Source organism: Triplophysa rosa, linkage group LG4, assembly GCF_024868665.1.
Source record: "Triplophysa rosa linkage group LG4, Trosa_1v2, whole genome shotgun sequence".
Lineage (NCBI taxonomy): Eukaryota > Metazoa > Chordata > Actinopteri > Cypriniformes > Nemacheilidae > Triplophysa > Triplophysa rosa.
The window spans coordinates 25,313,093-25,332,912 of record NC_079893.1 but is presented as its reverse complement, the minus strand read 5'-3'; the positions used below and the strand labels follow the sequence as shown (position 1 = coordinate 25,332,912).

General features: G+C 37.3%; 2 protein-coding genes across 4 annotated transcripts in view; one reads left to right on the top strand and one right to left on the bottom strand.

Moving 5' to 3' along the window:
* The window catches only part of fbxo41 (F-box protein 41), a 45,445-nt gene extending 37,059 nt beyond the window's left edge, over positions 1 to 8,386 (top strand). The window contains exon 13 of the mRNA XM_057331398.1: positions 2,094 to 8,386. Coding sequence (XP_057187381.1) covers positions 2,094 to 2,156 — 63 coding nt within the window. The 3' untranslated portion in view covers positions 2,157 to 8,386. The remainder of the gene's footprint in view (positions 1 to 2,093) is intronic.
* Positions 8,387 to 11,342: 2,956 nt separating this feature from the next.
* Positions 11,343 to 19,820, bottom strand: part of rnf24 (ring finger protein 24) — a 36,884-nt gene continuing 28,406 nt past the window's right edge. For all 3 annotated transcript variants that reach the window (XM_057331376.1, XM_057331377.1, XM_057331378.1), the window contains 2 exons: positions 17,950 to 18,029; positions 11,343 to 16,025 (listed from right to left, as the gene is read on the bottom strand). In XM_057331376.1, coding sequence (XP_057187359.1) covers positions 15,884 to 16,025; positions 17,950 to 18,029 — 222 coding nt within the window. In that variant the 3' untranslated portion in view covers positions 11,343 to 15,883. The remainder of the gene's footprint in view (positions 16,026 to 17,949; positions 18,030 to 19,820) is intronic.

Sequence of the window (19,820 nt, the reverse complement as noted above, 5' to 3'; positions counted from 1 at the left end):
TACAGTATCTCACAGAAGTGAATACACCCCTCACATTTTTGTAAATATTTTATTATATCTTTTCATGTGACAACACTGAAGAAATGACACTTTGCTACAATGTAAAGTAGTGAGTGTACAGCTTGCTTAACAGTGTAAATTTGTGAGTGTGTGTGTGTAAGTTTGCTGTCCCCTCAAAATAACTCAACACATAGCCATTAATGTCTAAACCGATGGCAACAAAAGTGAGTACACCCCTAGGTGAAAATGTCCAACTTGGGCCCAAAGCGTCAATATTTTGTGTGGCCGCCATTATTTTCCAGCACTGCCTTAACCCTCTTGGGCATGGAGTTCACCAGAGCTTCACAGGTTGCCACCGGAGTCCTCTTCCACTCCTCCATGACTACATCACGGAGCTGGTGGATGTTAGAGACCTTGCACTTCTCCACCTTTCGTTTGAAAGGGCTTAGGTCTGGAGACATGCTTGGCCAGTCCATCACCTTTACCCTCAGCTTCTTTTGGGGTCGTTATCATGTTGGAATACTGCCTTGCGTCCCAGTCTCCGAAGGGAGGGGATCATGCTCTGCTTCAGTATGTCACAGTACATGTTGGCATTCATGGTTCCCTCAATGAACTGTAGCTCCCCAGTGCCGGCAGCACTCATGCAGCCCCAGACCATGACACTCCCACCACCATGCTTGACTGTAGGCAAGACACACTTGTCTTTGTACTCCTCACCTGGTTGCCGCCACACACGTTTGACACCATCTGAACCAAATAAGTTTATCTTGGTCTCATCAGACCACAGGACATGATTCCAGTAATCCATGTCCTTAGTCTGCTTGTCTTCAGCAAACTGTTTGCGGGCTTTCTTGTGCATCATCTTTAGGAGAGGCTTCCTTCTGGGACGACAGCCATGCAGACCAATTTGATGCAGTGTGCGGCGTATGGTCTGAGCACTGACAGGCTGACCTCCCACCCCTTACACCTCTGCAGCAATGCTGGCAGCACTCATACGTCTATTTCCCAAAGACAACCTCTGGATATGACGCTGAGCATGTGCACTCAACTTCTTTGGTCGACCATGGCGAGGCCTGTTCTGAGTGGAACCTGTCCTGTTAAACCGCTGTATGGTCTTGGCCACCATGCTGCAGCTCAGTTTCAGGGTCTTGGCAATCTTCTTATAGCCTAGGACATCTTTATGTAGAGCAACAATTCTTTTTTTCAGATCCTCAGAGTTCTTTGCCATGAGGTGACATGTTGAACTTCTAGTGACCAGTAGGAGAGAGTGAGAGTGATAACACCAAATTTAACACACCTGCTCCCCATTCACACCTGAGACCTTTTAACACTAACGAATCACATGACACCGGGGAGGGAAAATGGCTAATTGGGCCCAATTTGGACATTTTCACTTAGGGGTGTACTCACTTTTGTTGCCACGGGTTTAGACATTAATGGCTGTGTGATGAGTTATTTTGAGGGGACAGTAAATTTACACTGTTATACAAGCTGTACACTCACTACTTTACATTGTAGCAAAGTGTCATTTCTTCAGTGTTGTCACATGAAAAGATATAATAAAATATTTACAAAATTGTGAGTGGTGTACTCACTTCTGTGAGATACTGTATATTTTAGACCATGTTTTTATGTATATATATACTGTATATATATATTTTTTTTCTGGTGCCCTGTTGGAATACTATTTTTTTACAGTGTATGGAATAACACAAATGTAACAATGCGAATTATGCCTTTTTAGCCATTTTCAATCAGAAATAAAATGTCAATAAAATTACAGTTTTTTACAGTGTGGTTTTAGTGAATTTCAAAAACATCTTTTTAAATAACATTTTCATGTTGTTATAAAGAAATGTATTTTATATTTTTTTATTATATTTTTCTCCACATAACTTATTTCAAACATTCAGATATATGCCTTCAGAACAAAAGGTTTTTCAGAATTCAGTAAAGTGACCTTAAATTTCTAAACAGTAGTGTAGGTGTAAAACAAGGCTATTGTGGATGTAGTATTAAGTTAAAAAGTTAAAGACAAAACTTTGACACCGAAACTTTTCCTTATTTAATTCCTAAATTTTCTTTCATTGTAGGCACTGAAGAAGAGGCCTGGTTTCTCCAAAATCCTCCACGTGAAGGCTGATGGCTTGTGCTAACTCTGCTTTGTCGAGTTTAGAGCCACATGAAGGTTCACAGAATATTTCAAACCGATCGAGTCTACCTTGTCCTCAATGAAACGAGGAAGAAACACACTTCCGCATCAGTTTGAACTCCAACCACCGGTCAACCATATCGAGATGGAAGAACTTCTGTTAGCTTTGACGCGACGCCACCAAATCCAGGAGTCTATGAAGACTGATAACCAAACCTTTAGAAAAACAGACGCAATTCAAAACAGGTAAAGACGACAGACTAAGGCGTGTTCTCCTGCTGGCCAAACGTACTAAACTTTACGAAGGTCTCAGAGAATGTCTTCTCTTGCCTCAGAGCACAAAGCTGCAGGTGGGACACGTCTCGGTTTTGAAACAACAAAAAATGTCAAATCAACATGAAATCCAAACAGCACAAATATAAAAATGCACATTTAAGAGAGGGTTCAATGAACTCAATTGCTTCCCCAGCAATTCAAGGCGAGAGGATAATTAGTTTTGGACCGGATGCTTCGGTCGACCACATTACTAGGACAATTCTAACATAATCACCAGCTTCGGACATGGCTTACTGAGATCCTTATTTAGGGATGCCTTGTCTCCATAGAAACTACTATTACATACAGCTATCTTGTGTCTGTAAGCAGGAGTTTGTACAGAATGAAGAAGAGAAACAACATGAGAACTTCTCCACTACCAGGATGGTCTTTCGTCAGCTCTTCTGCCCCATTTGTGACAAGATTTAGTCATATTGCCAAGACCACTGAGGGTTGTGGCTGTTCGTCACAGGATTTGTTGAAAGCCTTCTCCGTGCCATCCATAGCTCCATTGTGTTCTTATTACCATTTTAGTTGTACCCAATGTGCCATTAGTGAACTTTTTCAGTGGAACCTAAAAGATCTTTACGTCATACAGTACCATGCCAGGTGTGCACTTATCTAAAGAGAATTTAAGGGCAAATTCATGTAGTGAGGGTGCTGTACTGCAAACGTTTTTCCATTTGTCGTACCTTTATCATTTAAATGTCAGAAGAACTAGTATATCATGTGTTGTGTGTAACTCAAGCAGGTGCTTCTGCTGGACCCACAGCTCTACTCTGCGGCCATTGAACTGCTGTAAATGTACACGCTGCTGAATGAGGAATTCTGGTTGTGAATTATGAATGTAGACATTGCGCAACCCAATGATGAATTAGATTACTTTCACACTTGAGCTTATGGAGTGGATCCGAATCGGTTTGACGTGAGTTTTGATTTCATTTGTTAGTCTGCGATCAGTTTTCCGAGCTCAGGTGTGCACGACATGTGAAAGGCGGTCTGGTTTTGAATTGGTATGGAAGCTGTTAGTGGAAGTGAATTGCTGTTGATGACATACACACTCTCGGTCACAATTTTGTTGCTGCCTTACATTTTAAGTGCAATCAAATTGGCTTTATAAATCATTTCAACTCGCCACTGTAAATTTTCTTAACTTGTTGATGAACTTATTTTGATGGTTGAAGCTATGTGAAAACAAAACATTGTCAAATATTAAGTTGAAATGACAAAAAAGGCAGCAAAAAAACATTTGTGTGCGCAACTGCAGGTGCTCATCTCACAGCTGCTTGTCTCTGAATAACTTGCCTTCAGAAAGTATTCTTTTCATCTTTTGCAACAGTTCTCTGCATGTAAAATTTTGGTGGTAAATCAAACGGGACAACAACATGAATATAACCGTAGGGGGTGTCATATAGTTTATGAGTGGAAATGTCATTGCAGACAATATACGACTGGAGAATTTAAGATACCAGTCCAATATGATTTTCAGTTTTTCTGAATTTATTTTATATAGGTGTGTGTCTTTAAAGCGGCAGTCCGTAGGATTGGCCTCTTTGTCACCATCTCAGTTTGTAAATTGCTACTGCAGGTGATGTGCGGAGATATTTCTTTACGCAAGTTGTGATTCGGCACTGCTCAACTGCGCGGATGAGTCTTCACTGTACATCAGTAGCGCATAATAAACACAGATAACATGGCAGATGATATAACACGAAACAAATAAGAACATAAACGGACACAAATAAGAACATAAACAGACGCAAATAGCGCAAATGGAGGCTGTGTTGAAGTGTTTTGATATTATTTCGGGTGCTGGGTCATTTTGTTATTTCTCATGGAAACTCCCGTAACGCGAACCGGACAGAAGATCCCCGAACGCAGGTCTCAAATGCTGACAGGCACGGTCATAAATCATTGTACATCATACAACTATATATACTATATGCAAAGCCTTGCCATCATATCCGGGATATAAGTCCGTAAATTTGAGTAAAATCACAGGCTTCACATGTCCGTGCTAATGAAATGCAGATGCGGGGAGGTCATTTCTAAATCACATGAGGTCCCCAGATAATACTAATCCCGGGCGAATAGGTCTTAAATTACATTTATCATAATGAACATAAAGAGAGAAAGAACAACCGATGAAACTGTACCCGTCTATATTAACACAACAAGTCTTTTGAACATATCTATTGAAATATAAAAAATTTGTCTTACGTGTTCAGAAGAAATAAAGCAATGTCTGCATCCGTTTACAATCCTTTCAGATCACAGAGTTCCCGCCACCTTTGAAATGCCTTGCCAATATTAACTTTCGCACGAGTCCTATCACATTCCCTGTTTCTTTGTAAACCGTCTTCAGTTCGTTCTTTCTTGTTTTTCACAAATGATGAATCCCCAGATGTCAACACTGCTTGGCGTTTAAATCCTACCCAGCAGTTGTGAGTACACGCTACAAATCGCCTGTCACTCGCAGCATCCACGCTCTGGCTAGCAGCCGGATCCTCTTCCTTCTGTGTACAAATGTGACGAAATGACGCACAGATGAAAGACACCATATAAGGATCTCCGGAAAAGTCGACCCGACAGGGCAAATTACAAACCATTATTACAAGCTTTCCGTGGTGAATCCAGCAAGGGTAGTGACACAGTTTTAAACACCGTTCTTTCATGTACTTGCTCAACAATTTGTTTTAGCTAATTTTTACTCCAAAAAACTTGCAGACTGCCGCTTTAAGTAAACTAATCATTTTACTTAAAGGTTCTGTGTGTGGATTTAGCGGCATCTAGTGGTGAGGTTGTGAATTGCAACCAACGGCTCACTCCACACCTCCCTTTCAAAGCACTACGGAGCTGACACAGGACAAAGATGTTGTCACGTTTTCGCTTCTTTGCCTAATGAGATAACGTATTTTCAAAACGCGCCCTGTAGAGCAGTTTGTCCGTTTAGGGCTACTGTAGGAACAACATGGAGAATTCCATGTAAGGGGACCTGCAGTGTATGCAGATAGAAATAGCTCATTCTAAGCTAATAAAAACATAACGCTTCATTATATCAGGTCTTTATGCACCTCTGAAGGCATCGTTATTTATATTATATTGAATTTCTGTCAGTAGATTCTCCAGAAAATAACACGCAGAACTTTTAAAGGCAAAACTGAGTGCTCTCTTAATGTTCCTGCGGCTGTATATTCACCTAGAAGGGATCAAATAAAATAACATGGGTTTTCAGAATTCACTACTGATATATCTAGGTTTAGACTTCAGTTTCTTGGATATACCTTTTATTGCCTGACTTCTGGAATAAATTATGATGATATCTACAATAGGCCAATGCTGTCACATTAGACTCAAATGTATCGATTTATAGACGCTTTGTGTCTGATAACATATTGTGTTACTCCATGGTTGCAAAAGATAACTAAATGTGTTCAGGTTTTCTGAAATGATAGAGAAGCTACAGTATACCATTCGTTTCTTTAAAACGTGCAAATGCAATAATACTGTTGAAAGTAATGGTCTCTGCCATTACCCATCAGGCATTGCTGCTCGACTATGTGTGTGAACTGAAATAGCTGAACATATCCAAACGGTCCACTCGAAGTGCTTCAGTGAAGTCGAGCACTTCTATTGTGCAATGTTCTGTTTCCTAAGTCACATCACGGAGCTTCAACTTGAGAGTATTTCTATTTTTACAGTTGGCGAAGACGAAGTTTCATTTGAAGTGAAGTTTGCTCTGGTGGTTCTTGGTTTTTGTTTGCTGAAATGGGGACCAGAATGGAAACCTCACCAGGAGGTAAGTCAAAAAACTGGAACCTACCCACAACACCATATAATGAGTGTGCTGGCACTCCTGTCTTCTGAAGACTGTAAAAACTGTATGTATATGTCGTTTCTATAAGAAAGGAATTAGGTGTAAATATTCTAAATGTAATATAAAGATCATCTGTAGTGTTTAAGGGTACCGCAAAAGATTTCCAGCATGGCGTTCGTATCGACCAGATGAACTGGGAAAGTATTACATTTGCAGTACGCAGTGTATGATAGATGCTTTATCAGGAAAGTGTATCAGAGTCCTATAGAGATGGAAATAATTTAAAAAGAGAGTACAGTTTATTTCAGCTATTTATTTCTATAAAAAGAGATGTCTATGATGATGGCATGTTTGTGCTAAAGCATTATATATCATGTTGCCTTTCAACTGTTCTGCTGTAGATGTCATTAGATTATTAGAGATCTGAGTGCTCTGGATTACTGCTTGCTGCCTTTCATTTTTAGACTGTGCAACCGCTGCACCATTACAATAAAAAGTAACTGCTAATGTTTAGTATTAAGCTGTTGATGTTCTATTTTTTTTCATGTCGTACATTTTCAATGAATTGGACGATGCACTTTTCTTTGATTCGGAGCTCTTCAAGCGCTCGGATGATTCGTGCAATTTTTCCGTTCCTAAACTTTCCTCTATTGCACCGGAATACTTTCAGCTTTTCATGACAAGTGTCCGGTCCCTTTGATAGTTTTGATGACTTTTTATGAAATCCTTGGAGTGGTCCTATTTGATGCATAGCATTAACCTGCCATATAAGTAGATGGTAACAAAATGTTGGTATAATGCTTGGTCATGTAAAAACATTTTTTTCTGTTTTTGTTTTGGTGTCAGGAGAAGGTGCTAGGTGAACAATGCGAAGAGCACTTTGAATTTAAAAGCTGATGTAACCAAATTAAGGCCAAATATAAGCACTTCATTTTTGAACTGATTCTGTACGCTTATTCGAGAGATTCGGAACTTGCTGATCAGCTAAAAAATGTAATTGATCTGAAAAGATTTTAGGCAAATGGTGTTTATTTGTATCGGATGTCCTAAACTGACAGATTTCAAAATGATTTTAGATAAAGGATCTAGTAAAAACACAATGCCACTTTACTCAGAAAGACCTGAAGCACTCAGAAAGATAAATATATCCATTATATAACCAGTCGTTTTTTATACCACAAGACCTTCTTGAAACAATCAGTTATAGTGGTGTTAGCTATTGTAGGTGCCAGGTGTTGTGACATTCCATGTGTAGCTGTATTTGTAACCATTGCAAATAAATGAACTATTGTTACCAGTGTTTCAAAAAGACATAAATCTGCAAACATTTATTTAATAATAATGGAATACTATCATTATTTGAAGCTTTTTTTGTTCCTTTTACGTTTTTTGGAATAGCCTGCAGTAAAACAAAATGCCAACATACTGTACGTGCAAAATAAAATTATTCAAACTCCACAGCCCTGGGATGACTATACAAAACTGTATACGTATCTGTATGTGCAGAATATGATTTTCATTGGTCTGTTTTGGTATTTATTTTATTCTTTGATTTCATTGCATCTTAGTTTTTTTGGATCTGTACCTATCTTTGTGCCATTAGTTTTTAGCTAAGATGTATTTAGCAGCTTGGCATTACCTCTTTGGCTCTTGCTTGAATGAATGATTGTATTTTTTGTTTCAACTGCTTTTATGCATTACCTCAGACATCTTCGGGAATCTTGTGAATTGTGTTGCATTTTTATATCAGCTGATAGAGTGAATTGCATTGACATTCTTTAATGAATACCCAGCATATCCTGTTCCATTGCACACAACGGCAATTCATCACCCAAAGTTAGTCGCTTTAATATTTATTGATAAATGTTCACTTTTGAACTCTTTTCTCTTTGCCTGTGGGAGCAACTGACTGCAGACTTTTGTTAACATTGGTTGTATTGTTGTGGTCTGCTTAGTGGCATTTCATATCGTCTGATCGATCCGTTATCACAGTTTGCTAAACGCTGAATATAAGAGTGTGACGGAATTGTTTACATTCCTAATCTCATGCCATTTTATTCCAGGCATAATCCTATGAGTTATAATAAAAACCTGATACATATACTCAAATTGTGTGAGTCTTTGAATTCCATACGTCTTTCTAATTGAATAGACAGATTAGTTTGTTTCATTAAAAAAAGTTAATAAAGGTACCCTGCAGTAATAACTATTAGTAGCTGACATTCAACAAACATCTCTCGTGTGCAGCACTTCTACAATAGTTAATCACGATTAGCAAAGATAATTGATGTAATGTTGAATAAATGTCGAGAATAACCAATTTAATACAGATTCAATATATATTCAATATATTTTTTTGCAGACTGATCATTTGTATAACCACAGTTGAACGTTTTAGTAAAAATATCATAAATTGTGGTTACTGTGTTTTTTACTACAATTAGTTTTTTTGTTTTCCTACATGAAAACATACTGTAGTATACTATAGTATCTGCAATATTAAACTGTAGTTAAATCCTTAGTTAATTCGTTAACTAGATAGTTCAATTAGATAGTTAGATTTTATTATACAGTGTTCCAGATAAAAAGGAAAATGTGTGTAACGTTAAATCAACGTTGAGAACAATACTGATTTAACCATACTAAAGTAAATATTAAAGTAATGATACTACATTATTTAAAACAGTAGATCGATTTAGGAAATACTACAAAATACTGTAGTCTACTACACTCTAAAAAAGAAGTTATTTTTAACCTAGCCTCGGGTTGTAAATGAACCGATGCTGGGTTGTTTAACCAATTGTTTTGTGAAATATAAAGAGTTTCTGGTTTAATTAAACCCACTGGTTGGGTTTGTCCCTTTTTGACCCAACGCCCTTACTAAAATTAACAAGTGTGGTGTTTTCATAAAACAGGTTTTGTGTTTTAAACCATGGTAAATTTCGTAAGGGTGGGATGTACTTACATTATACCAACACAAAAATCTAGTACAGTTTACTATACGAGGCTACTAATATACGCAGTATATTTTCATGTGGATACAAGTAACAACTGATTACGTACACACATTGCATTTTGTCCAGCAGAGGTCACTAGAGTACAGCTTGTGTGTATGCTTATGCATACATCTACTCGCTATTAATTCAGTCCTTCACAGCCTGAGAGAGATCCACTTGTGTATGTTCTTCATTTTTTATAAATGCTGTCATACGATTTTTAATCCTAAATGACAGTTTAGTGTTACTTGTTAAAACTGGTAGATGATTCGCTATTATTTGTTACCATTCATAGCAAACATGACTGTTTACATATAAACCTGGTTTTACCCACATTATGTTTATTGGCTTAGTGAAAGTCTGTATATGATAGAAACGTTAATTTCCAGGTGGAATTTCCTCTCGAGAAAGAAACCGATTGCTGTGTAATGTGTACAGTATACGACCCCCTGTACTCATCAAGCTTTAACTTGCTCGTCTATCACCTATCTTCCGAGGACGTTGTGTTAAAACTCGTCTTTAAAGTAGGCTACTTGCTGGAAAGTATAAGTCAGTGGGTTAGTAGGACAAAGGCAAATGTAAACAATGTGAGTGGTGTTCGCCTGCAGCGGATGGCAGCAACCTCATACTGCGAGTACGGGTTCAAATCTCGTATTATGTGATTAAAGAAAGTGTAAAAACCTTTCAAATCTCTCACATGGAGGAATGACCTCACATCGAGTTGCTGGAGAGAGGTCTGAGTGTGTTTGTTATATATTAATGCATGCTTTATTTAGATCAAGGTCACTTAAGATGTCTTCAGGATCAGTTAACCAGTGTGCACATGCTCTTTGCTTGTGTGGGTTTGAGGCCAGTTTCTGAATCAATATGTCGGAAGATTTTGCTGCATCTAATAAGTACTTGCATTAAAACAATATAGCCATAACCATTAAGCAATGACAGCCATTCTGTTTGGTATCTAAAGTAGCCTACTAGTTTCACAAGCCACAGTTCCCCTATCACCAGCGAAATTCATCCAACTTCATCTAAAAACGTGTTAACCAAAATCAGCATGTTTTAAATACTCTTAAGAACATCGTTGCTCAGTAGATTTAATGGGGTTCTTAGTTGTGTATTCAAGTATCAACTTCGATAAAAATAGAAACGAATGACAATTGTTAAATAGAGTATGGTACAATGTAGATTGTCTGAGACACGGGAGACTTAAGTTTCCATTCGCTCTTTTTTTAATCTCGATGATTTTTCAAGCAAATCATTCAGATATTAAAGAGAGAGAAAAAAGAGGTATTTTGGGCCCCACTGTATTTCTCAGTCTTTAATCTGTATAATATTAGGCCAAACAATACAATACGTGCAATACAACGTCTGATTTGTTTGTGAGAAATGTGAAAACACTAGAAAAGTATCTGGAACATCTAACCAAATTTACGTGTAAATTCGTAAATGCTTTGGGATATTTTGTTCGATTTTGATGCAAAATCTTGAAATAATTTCCAAATATTTCCACTAACGGAGTAACACAGTAGTGTCAGATACTCTTAAACTGAAGACCTGAGCTAAACACAAAAGTCTGGATGGACAATAAAAGCCAGAAACAACTAATCTTCTAGGATCAGTTAGTGAAAAAGGTGCAAACAGGTTTAGTCACTCACCTCAGGAATTGACGTTTGTTCGAAATGTTTTTCATGATCTTAAACATCTAATGGTGTATGCTTAAAATCAGAAGGGCCTGCTTCAGTTCAGTCTCTTTGAAGCTATATTCTTAGGCCTATTCATGTTGATGTGCATGTATATAAAGTACAATTAAAGCGTTACATGAAGAATTCTTCCAATAATAGTTAAGATGTTTGGTGTATATATATACAATATATTTACTTAAAACCAAATAAAACTAGTACAAGACATTAATGCACGTGGATTCATACTGAGGCCACAGTGGGATGTAGGACCTCCTCCCACATCCATTCCACACCTCACATAAAGCTCATGTTCTGTTGGCTGGTCTTCAGTGAGAATGCTGGGTTTAAATAAAACAAGCGATATTCTTTATTTCAAAAACTTGGAAACTTTATTTACAATTCAAGTCAGTCACATGCAACGTATTTTAATGAATATAACACAAAATTAGCAAAAAAAAGCATCTTTGCATTTTTATTTTCTTCAAAAAGTTGATTAAATATACAAAAATATAGTTTACAAATACTGTACAGAAAATATTCTGTTGCAGAATTCTTACTTTTACAAACATGTTTGTGAGATACACAAACATTAGCAGTGTTAAAACCGTGGTGTTCAGAAGGGGTGTGGCTCATCATGTTTAAACGTGTGAGGTCACAGTGGGGGGAATGGTGAGGGGGTGGGGCCACATTAGGTAATCTCTGCAGGAGGCAATAGAGTGGTGATGAGGTGGGGGAATTATCTTTTCAATGACTTTTTCATTTTCAATAACAATTACAAGAATCATCTACAACTTATAAACTGGCAGTTTTAATAGTAACCATGTATCAAATAATTTTTAAAAGGTTAAGGTAAATTAGTGGCCATTAATCATATTCTATTAAAATGACCAGTGCACTACAACAAAAATTGAGCCAATCCTACTGAACAGCATTTTTTTATGAATAAAAACATGTCTTTGTGTGGTCTAACAGCCTGTTTGAACAGGAAACCAATAACATGAAAAAGGGCTACAATTGCAGTCAAATCTCATTTTTACCTTTTCAAAATAAAAACACGTTAACTGGCACTCTCAGCAATGCTCAGTAGAAAACATTATTTGGCATATGCACGGTAAAGATATACGCTAGTCTATCACTTAACATTCCCAACGTGCTTTAAGACTACCTACTTAGTTGATTATGAACACACTCATTTTGCTCATAGAAACCTTTTCTGTTTTCTGGAAATTGCTGTAAAATGTAAGATTGTGGCTTTATTTGAATGTTTTAACAATGCAAACATTCCCTTTGCCTAATCTCCATTATCCCCAAATTAGGGCTGTAAGAAACAACTACTGAAATGTTAGAGCTTTACATTTTAGCACACAATAAATTAAACCGCTTCCCACTTCTGCCTGTGTGGCGAGGCACCGATACCACCAAAACGGACGTAACTCGATCTTAGACGCAATCAACTACTTTTACATTATAATGACAAACCACAGCTATCTATATGCATACATTCAATATCTGAGTGACCCATAGTACACATTTAAGACCCGCAGTGTTAAAAAAGCCAAAAAATGACTCTAATTTAGGACTGAATTTAACAATACTTGATAAGGAACAGTGTTGGGTGTAACTAGTTACTACGTAATTAGTTACTGTAATTTAATTATTTTCCCCTTGAACAAGTAAAGTAAGGGATTACTCTTCTTTTTAATGTAATTTAATTACAGTTACTTCTGATGTAATTAAACTAAATACTTTGTGTAATATATGTGTGTGCAATAGTGGAATTGACATAAAAATTCAAAGTCTAACTTTAAAATCCTTGCTTTAATGTATAATTCTCACAGCTGTAATACTTTGGTCAGTTAATAATACTACTTTATGAAGTTTAATATTATTTATTTGAATGAATTAAATAAGCCGTTTCATGTCTATCCTTCAATCACTTAACTAATCAAGGTTGATGTAGGATATAGAAAGTAATTAGTAATAAGTAATTAAATACTTTTTGGAGAGAGTAATTTGTACAGTAATCTAATTACACTATTGAATATGTAATTAGTAACTGTAATTAATTACTTTTTCAGAGTAACTTACCCAACACTGATAAGGAATTACATACGCGAAGGAACCATCAGTGTTTTACACATCGGTAAGACAATGTATGACAATGTACCAGAGCCAACCAATCAAAAATGAAAAAACATCCTCTTAAGGAAATAAAAGAGTTTCCTCACACACGTAGCAAATGCAAAAAAATAAATAAACCAATCTCACATTAAACAGGCTTAACTAAAATTCACAATCTGAACCTCCATGTGTAGTAGGGCTGCCATTAACCTGGAGGGCACAGAGACCCAGCGTGACACTCACGCAAAAAACTGCGGCACTGAAGAGTGGGGAAAGAGCCAGAGCTTCTATTCTATTACAGAGAATAAAGAAAAGCTCCGATCTGCTGACTGCATCCACCCCGCAGGCTGTGAGCCGAGACCTGCGGTAGACCAGTGCTGTCTCTATGAGGGGTGATGGCCATTGATCATAATGGCTGAGGACTCTTTGTGTCCATGTGGAAAAAACTGATTCAGTGTGGCTCACTCTGAAAGATGCTGGAATGATACTAGACTAGACTCTATGTCATCTGGTTCTATTATAAGAGAACTCACCGGTCCTTATGACATCATCACATCAGATTTGAGGTTGTTTCTGTAGCGCGTCTAGTTTGATTGACGTTACTAGAAATTTCATTTCTTAATATTTGTTGGAGGCGTCTGGGGCTTTCTACACTTTCCCATTTATTAGAAAGATATGCAGCTCTAGATGATGAGAGACAGGATAAATACACAAAGGTATACACAATCGGTTTACTGCTTTGCATTATGACGGTTCTATGGGCGAACTCAATCTCCATGCAATACAAAGTGAGATTTGGATATAAACAGAAAAACAATAGAACAAATGTCTAGACACTAACAGTCTCTGCAGCATCTAACCTATTATATATTTTAATTCATGAATGCTTTGGGATATTTTGTTCAGTTCAAATGTGAAATATTTGCAAATATTTCCATGAATGCAATAACACACCTGCAGTACTCTGAATCTAAAGTACTGAACTAAAAACAAGATTCTGGATGGGCAATACAAGTCAGAAACTACTAAACTGAACAGTTAGTGAAAACAAAACAAAAGGTGCAAAGGTTTAGTTACCTCAGAGATGGAATTTTTGGGACAGCTTTAAACGGACACTTCATTTCAAAAGTTTAGGGTCACTTGATTGAAATGTTTCTCGTGATTTCGCAAATCTTTTAATCTAAAGGTGTATGCTGAAATGTTAAATTAGTTTTGTAGACAAAAAATATAATTGTGCAAACACATTATTTTATTTACAAAATGTATCTGAAAAATGTTTTTAAAATTGATGATTCAGAGTTATTATAGTTTAGATTTCAGTATTACAGAAGCTTTATTGTCAATATTTTGAATTGGCTTTTATTTTGATATTTTTTTCTAATATAATTTTAAGTTGACTTTTTAGCAATTTTGTTATGTGTTTTTGTCATTTTATTATGTAGTTTAGCTTTTATTTATTTTCAGATAACAACATTACTGCCTCAGCTTATTTCTGTTGATTCCTAGGCAATATTAATCATTTTTGTTTCTTTTTAAAAAATACATAGGCAAATATTTTATTTGATTTCAGTAAATAGAATTGTTTTAATGGTTTTATTCAACCTTACTAACAGAATAATAAAGAAACCAGTCAATAAAAGTCCGGTATAGATGGGAACTCCTATGCTGTTTTAAATGCACCTTAAGAAGCTGGTTCATAAAATGCCAAGTGAACATTTTTACAAATTCTAGTCAAGGAGAATTATAAGAATGAATGGGTAAGTGACCCTAAACATTTGAACCATACTGTATTTATTAACAATACCATCAATGCCTGTTACATTAAATATTCCATACTGATTTGGGTGGTAAATTATTTAGCATATCTAATAAGGTTTTGGAATGATGATGTTTATCAGGCTAATTCAGTCTTATATAGGTAGTATCCTAATGAAATAAACTTACCAAATGTGTATGGTTGTGTGTATTTAACACAGCTCAATTTTAAAGCAGGTCACACACAAAGATGAAATACTGATGGGTCACAAATTCTCTACTCATGTTTTTTGGCCACCAGCTAAAAGTCACAGTGATCCGTATCTACCGATACAGCCCTGCAGACTTTTTTCCAGTCAAATTAACAATTTCATAATAATAATCACAATAAGACAAACAGTCCAAGATCAGTGTTCAAAAGCAACATTTACAAACAGATAATAATTGGCTATTTTTTGAGATCCGTTTTGTTCATGAGCTGGTACTAAGCTGCTTTCTACAGACTGTCAATACACAAACACTCACACAGACAAACATATACACAATGGAGAGCTGCTGTCCCTTAAATATACAGTATAAACGTTACCCTCCCTAATCAAAAGAAAACCAATGCTTTGCTCTGTGGCTCTGTACATAAACAAAAAATTCAGAAATGAAATATAAAATAAAATCTTGCTACTATCACAAGCAACTAGGTTAGAGTTTGTTTAAAGTGCGTGTTAAAAAACGTGTTATTTTTTTCCTCTTAATGGTGTCCTCAAAAAAGTGCTTTGGTGTGGACCGGTTATTATAAACACGGCTTGGCCATGTAATCTCGATTCTTCTTCATTATATCACAGGAAAAAGAGCCAAACCCAAATATAAGATGTGTAACTCAACTACTGCCGTATTTTGAGAGAGTCCTTTGTGAAGCCACCAAGGCAGAGCACGAACGCACGCAGGTCAAAGGTCTCCGTGGCTCTGGGGACAAATCCTGCAGTCTGTCCTTGGTGAGCTTGTACCTGTACAGAAGGGAGTGTGAAGGCGGTCACAGGAGAAGTAGGAGGGGCTACACTGGGTTCTCCACTCCGGGCAGAGGCTGCTGCGACGGCGGCACGGGATCGGACACGCTGTGTTGCTGGGCCAGCTGCAAGACGGGCATGTTGCACAGCGGGCATACCTTCCTCACCTCCAGCCATTTAATAAGGCACCTGAGAATGACACAAAGAGAAGGATTGTAGGAGATGAAAGGAAAATTAGATAATGATACGACCACAATTTCTCAAATTTGGCAGCAGTGATACCGGGTGGCTGTATAACAAAATTCTGATCATCTATTTGACTGGGTCTATACACACTTTCCTTCTAAATAATAATCTCATATGACGAACAGGTCTGAACTAGCAGAATAGAATGCGAACAAGCTTGTGGAATGTGAAACGGAGTTAAATCTTGGGTTATTCTGAGCGACGCTGAGATCCCGGCGCTGATGAATAATTCACTGTAAGCACAGATCTATTTTAGGCCCTCTTGGGCGCGGCAGGAACACAAACAGATCTATGATACAGGAGTCCCCATTAAACCACCGAGTCAGTTTGTAGATAGGTGTGTTCATTTCAAGTGTATGGTTGAAGTAAAAAATGAGTTCTATTGATATATATTGATATAACCCGTGCAAAAATAGTACACATTCTTTTCTAAATACACTACATATACAAAGAATCTAAGTCCATATCTCTATTTCATGTTTTCTATCCTTCATTTATGGTCCAGATTTGTTCAGTTTCTCTCTACGTCTGGCTGGGAAAGTGGTACGAGAACTTTTTGGAGGGTGAATGTCTGTGTCATCCATCATACAGTGTGACATGCAAAATCATATGATACACATCTTATGATTATCATGTTATATTAGTATTTAGGTCAATCTGGGGTCTCAGCCAGCGCCGTCGTGGCACAGCAACAAGAACTTTTGTTTGTGAGAGAAATGTCACACTTTACCACATATTAAGGTGTTCATATACTACACAGGTGCAGCTAATCAACGTTAACCAGACTGGTCCTATTCAAGTTGCATTTCTCTGCTCCTTATCAGCTGCTTAATCGTACCCACCTCCATCCCCATCTCCTCCATATCTGCCTGCATCTGTTGGATCATTTTAATTTAATCCTGTTACGCATCATGAACTGTTCTAATTCCCCAGGTGGGGGGGGGGTCATGCATTGCTGCGCTCCCGCTATGTCCATGAAAGGCTGCATGAGAGAGTTTGCTCAGAACAGTTTCGTTCCGCCAAACTTAAATATTGCTATTGTTTAAACATTTGACGACAGTGGTCCTGACAGATATACAAATCTGAACAGAAGAATTTTCACTAGGACCCACAAAAAAATAGTAAACATGTCAAAAACCCACTCATAAGGACATTGTAGGTGGTCCTTAATCTCATAAAAAACTCATCAATTGGCAAAAAAACTGTTTCTTTGAAATCAATGTAAACAAGTTTGTGTATTGGTTAGGTGCAGGAGTGTGATTAACGGATAGAAACAATGAAAGTCTATGAAATCCTAGCTAATGTAGCAAAAAAAACACGGAGGGAATATATTCGCTATATTTTTGTAAGACATCCTAAAAGAACGTCAACTACATAACGTTATCTACCCGTTTGAACTCTGAAGCCTAGTTAGCTGCCGTGACGTCAAAGTGAAATGCTCAGAAAGAACTGAGAGCTCCTGCCCCTGTGATGTGTCCAAGCTTTACTTTGACATTTAGCCCAGTGCTAATGTCTCACAGAAGGAGATGGGTGAGGCAGACAGTTATTTCCACTAAACCTCCTGCTCATCAATGGCAGATTGGTTGACTGTCAGATTACAGTCAACCAACGACGGAAACTTGGGTTGGAACTTTGTGTTCGAGGCAGCATTTGAAACAATATGATTTTATTATCATTGGAAATATTATTTTTGCAATTTTGTTTGGTGTTTGTCCTAACAAAATTGCACAATTGCGTAATAAAATGACATTGTTTCAAATGCGTTTGCAGTACAAACTGTTGTGATTGTGCCAACATGTTTAATGACGTCTGTAGTTTTCAGACGTAACACTGATTTTCTGCTTAAGAAAACTGCCAGGATACTCACTTTCTGTGGAAAGCATGTTTACACGGGCAGATGCCCAGCTCGTCCTTCTGCTTGAACTCTTCCAAACACACCGCACAAATCTGGGAAGAGAAAACAATCCGTTTTTAACCCAAATGTTAAGGAAAACTGTTCCACTGACTACACGTTTCAACATGTCATTTGCATGATGATTTACATCCTGAAAGATTACGAGTCTCCAATCTAGCTGTGAAATGTAGCAGTTGGGGGTCTAGATATGGCATTTCATCTCAACAAATGGCAACATTTCATGGATGTAGACATCACTGAAATATTTTCGGATTGCTTCGTGTCTAGACCTGGTGCTATAGGAGGCAGGGAAAACGCTTAGTCTCACATTTGGGCTTAATTAAACGTTGGAAACAATTGAAAACACACGCCGTACGCCGACAGAAACACAGCCCCTTATCATTATAAACTTAGTACTGATATGCACAATCTACGTTATCTTTTCTAGAGGCCTCCTAAATAACATGAGCTGTTTACAATGTAAATACCTCGTTACCCTACTTGTTGACAGTAAATAAAGGCAGAGTGAATGAACAACTGTAATAATTGTAAAAGAACAAAAGAGATTGCACACAAACAGTGCTTATCATTCCAGTGTCACTACAATTCTATACAATTCAGTGTGTATCATTTAACAATATAGTTAATGCTGTGCTTTAGGTGTCATTGACTGTGGCCGGGGGGGCCTGAGAACGACAGAGACACAACGGTTCTCTGTTTTAGATGAGCACACGTCTCGGGGTTAGAGACTGTTGATGAATGCACATTGCTGGGTTTTGTAAGATACCAATGGCAACGGGGTCGGAGATGGGGCAAAAAACATTTGTCTTTATGTGTGTGAGTTTCTTTATAACACTAAACATGTAGCATCCTGCGCAAAACAGATCATGCATTTACTTCAGTGGTTCTGGTTTTATATTGTAAGACATTACCAGCACGCACACAACATGTGAGCAAAGCTAGAACAACTACAACTTGCTGGCCACTTTTCTGTACTTTCCATTACTTGTATTAGAAAACAACATACAGTGTCTTTCATCTTCAATGTTTAACATTTAAATATCGCTTCTGTCCTTCTGAAACCTCGTATTTCCATATTTTGATTTTGATTTTTTGCCAGAAATCATTATTGTTAGTCACCGTTTGTCACTGGGTTTTGCAAATATCTCACCAATACAAAGTATTAAAAGTGCTAGTCAACTTTGACAACACAGTTTTAATCATTTAAAAAGTACAGTGGTTTTTCAGTTTCCTGCAAATTTGGACATCCAAGGTTTAGGAAAGACAGCAAATGAATGTGCAAATCATGACAATCAATGTTGTCTGTGGTAGTTAGTTTTATCTGAACAGATTTATTTACATCAGTAAGTCTCTGACTATCATTCCAATTCAAACAATTTAAAGTGATAGTTCACCCAAAAATAAAAGTGCTCGCATCATTTTGTCAACCTGATATCATTCAAACACAATTCTTATGTGGAAAACAAAACAAGATATTTTAAGAAATGTCTCAGTGGTTTGTGTCGATACAACGGAAGTCAATGGGGTCCAATGTATCTTCTTTTGTGTGACATAAGGGTGAGTAAAAGGTGACAGAATTGACATTTTTGGGTGAACTTTGCCTTTTAATTAAACTATGCATTTACCTACCAAAACCTTTTTTATGTAAATAACAGCCCCTGGAATTGGTATGTCACCCTAGTTCCTTTTATAAGCATTCCTCTCCATCCCTCCCCTTTTCAGCTGGCCTGTTGACTTGAAAGGGCCACCTCTGCGGTTAAAAAGCAACTCCCCGGGGGTGATTTTTAACAAACGTAAATAAACCTTTATGTTCATGTTCACCG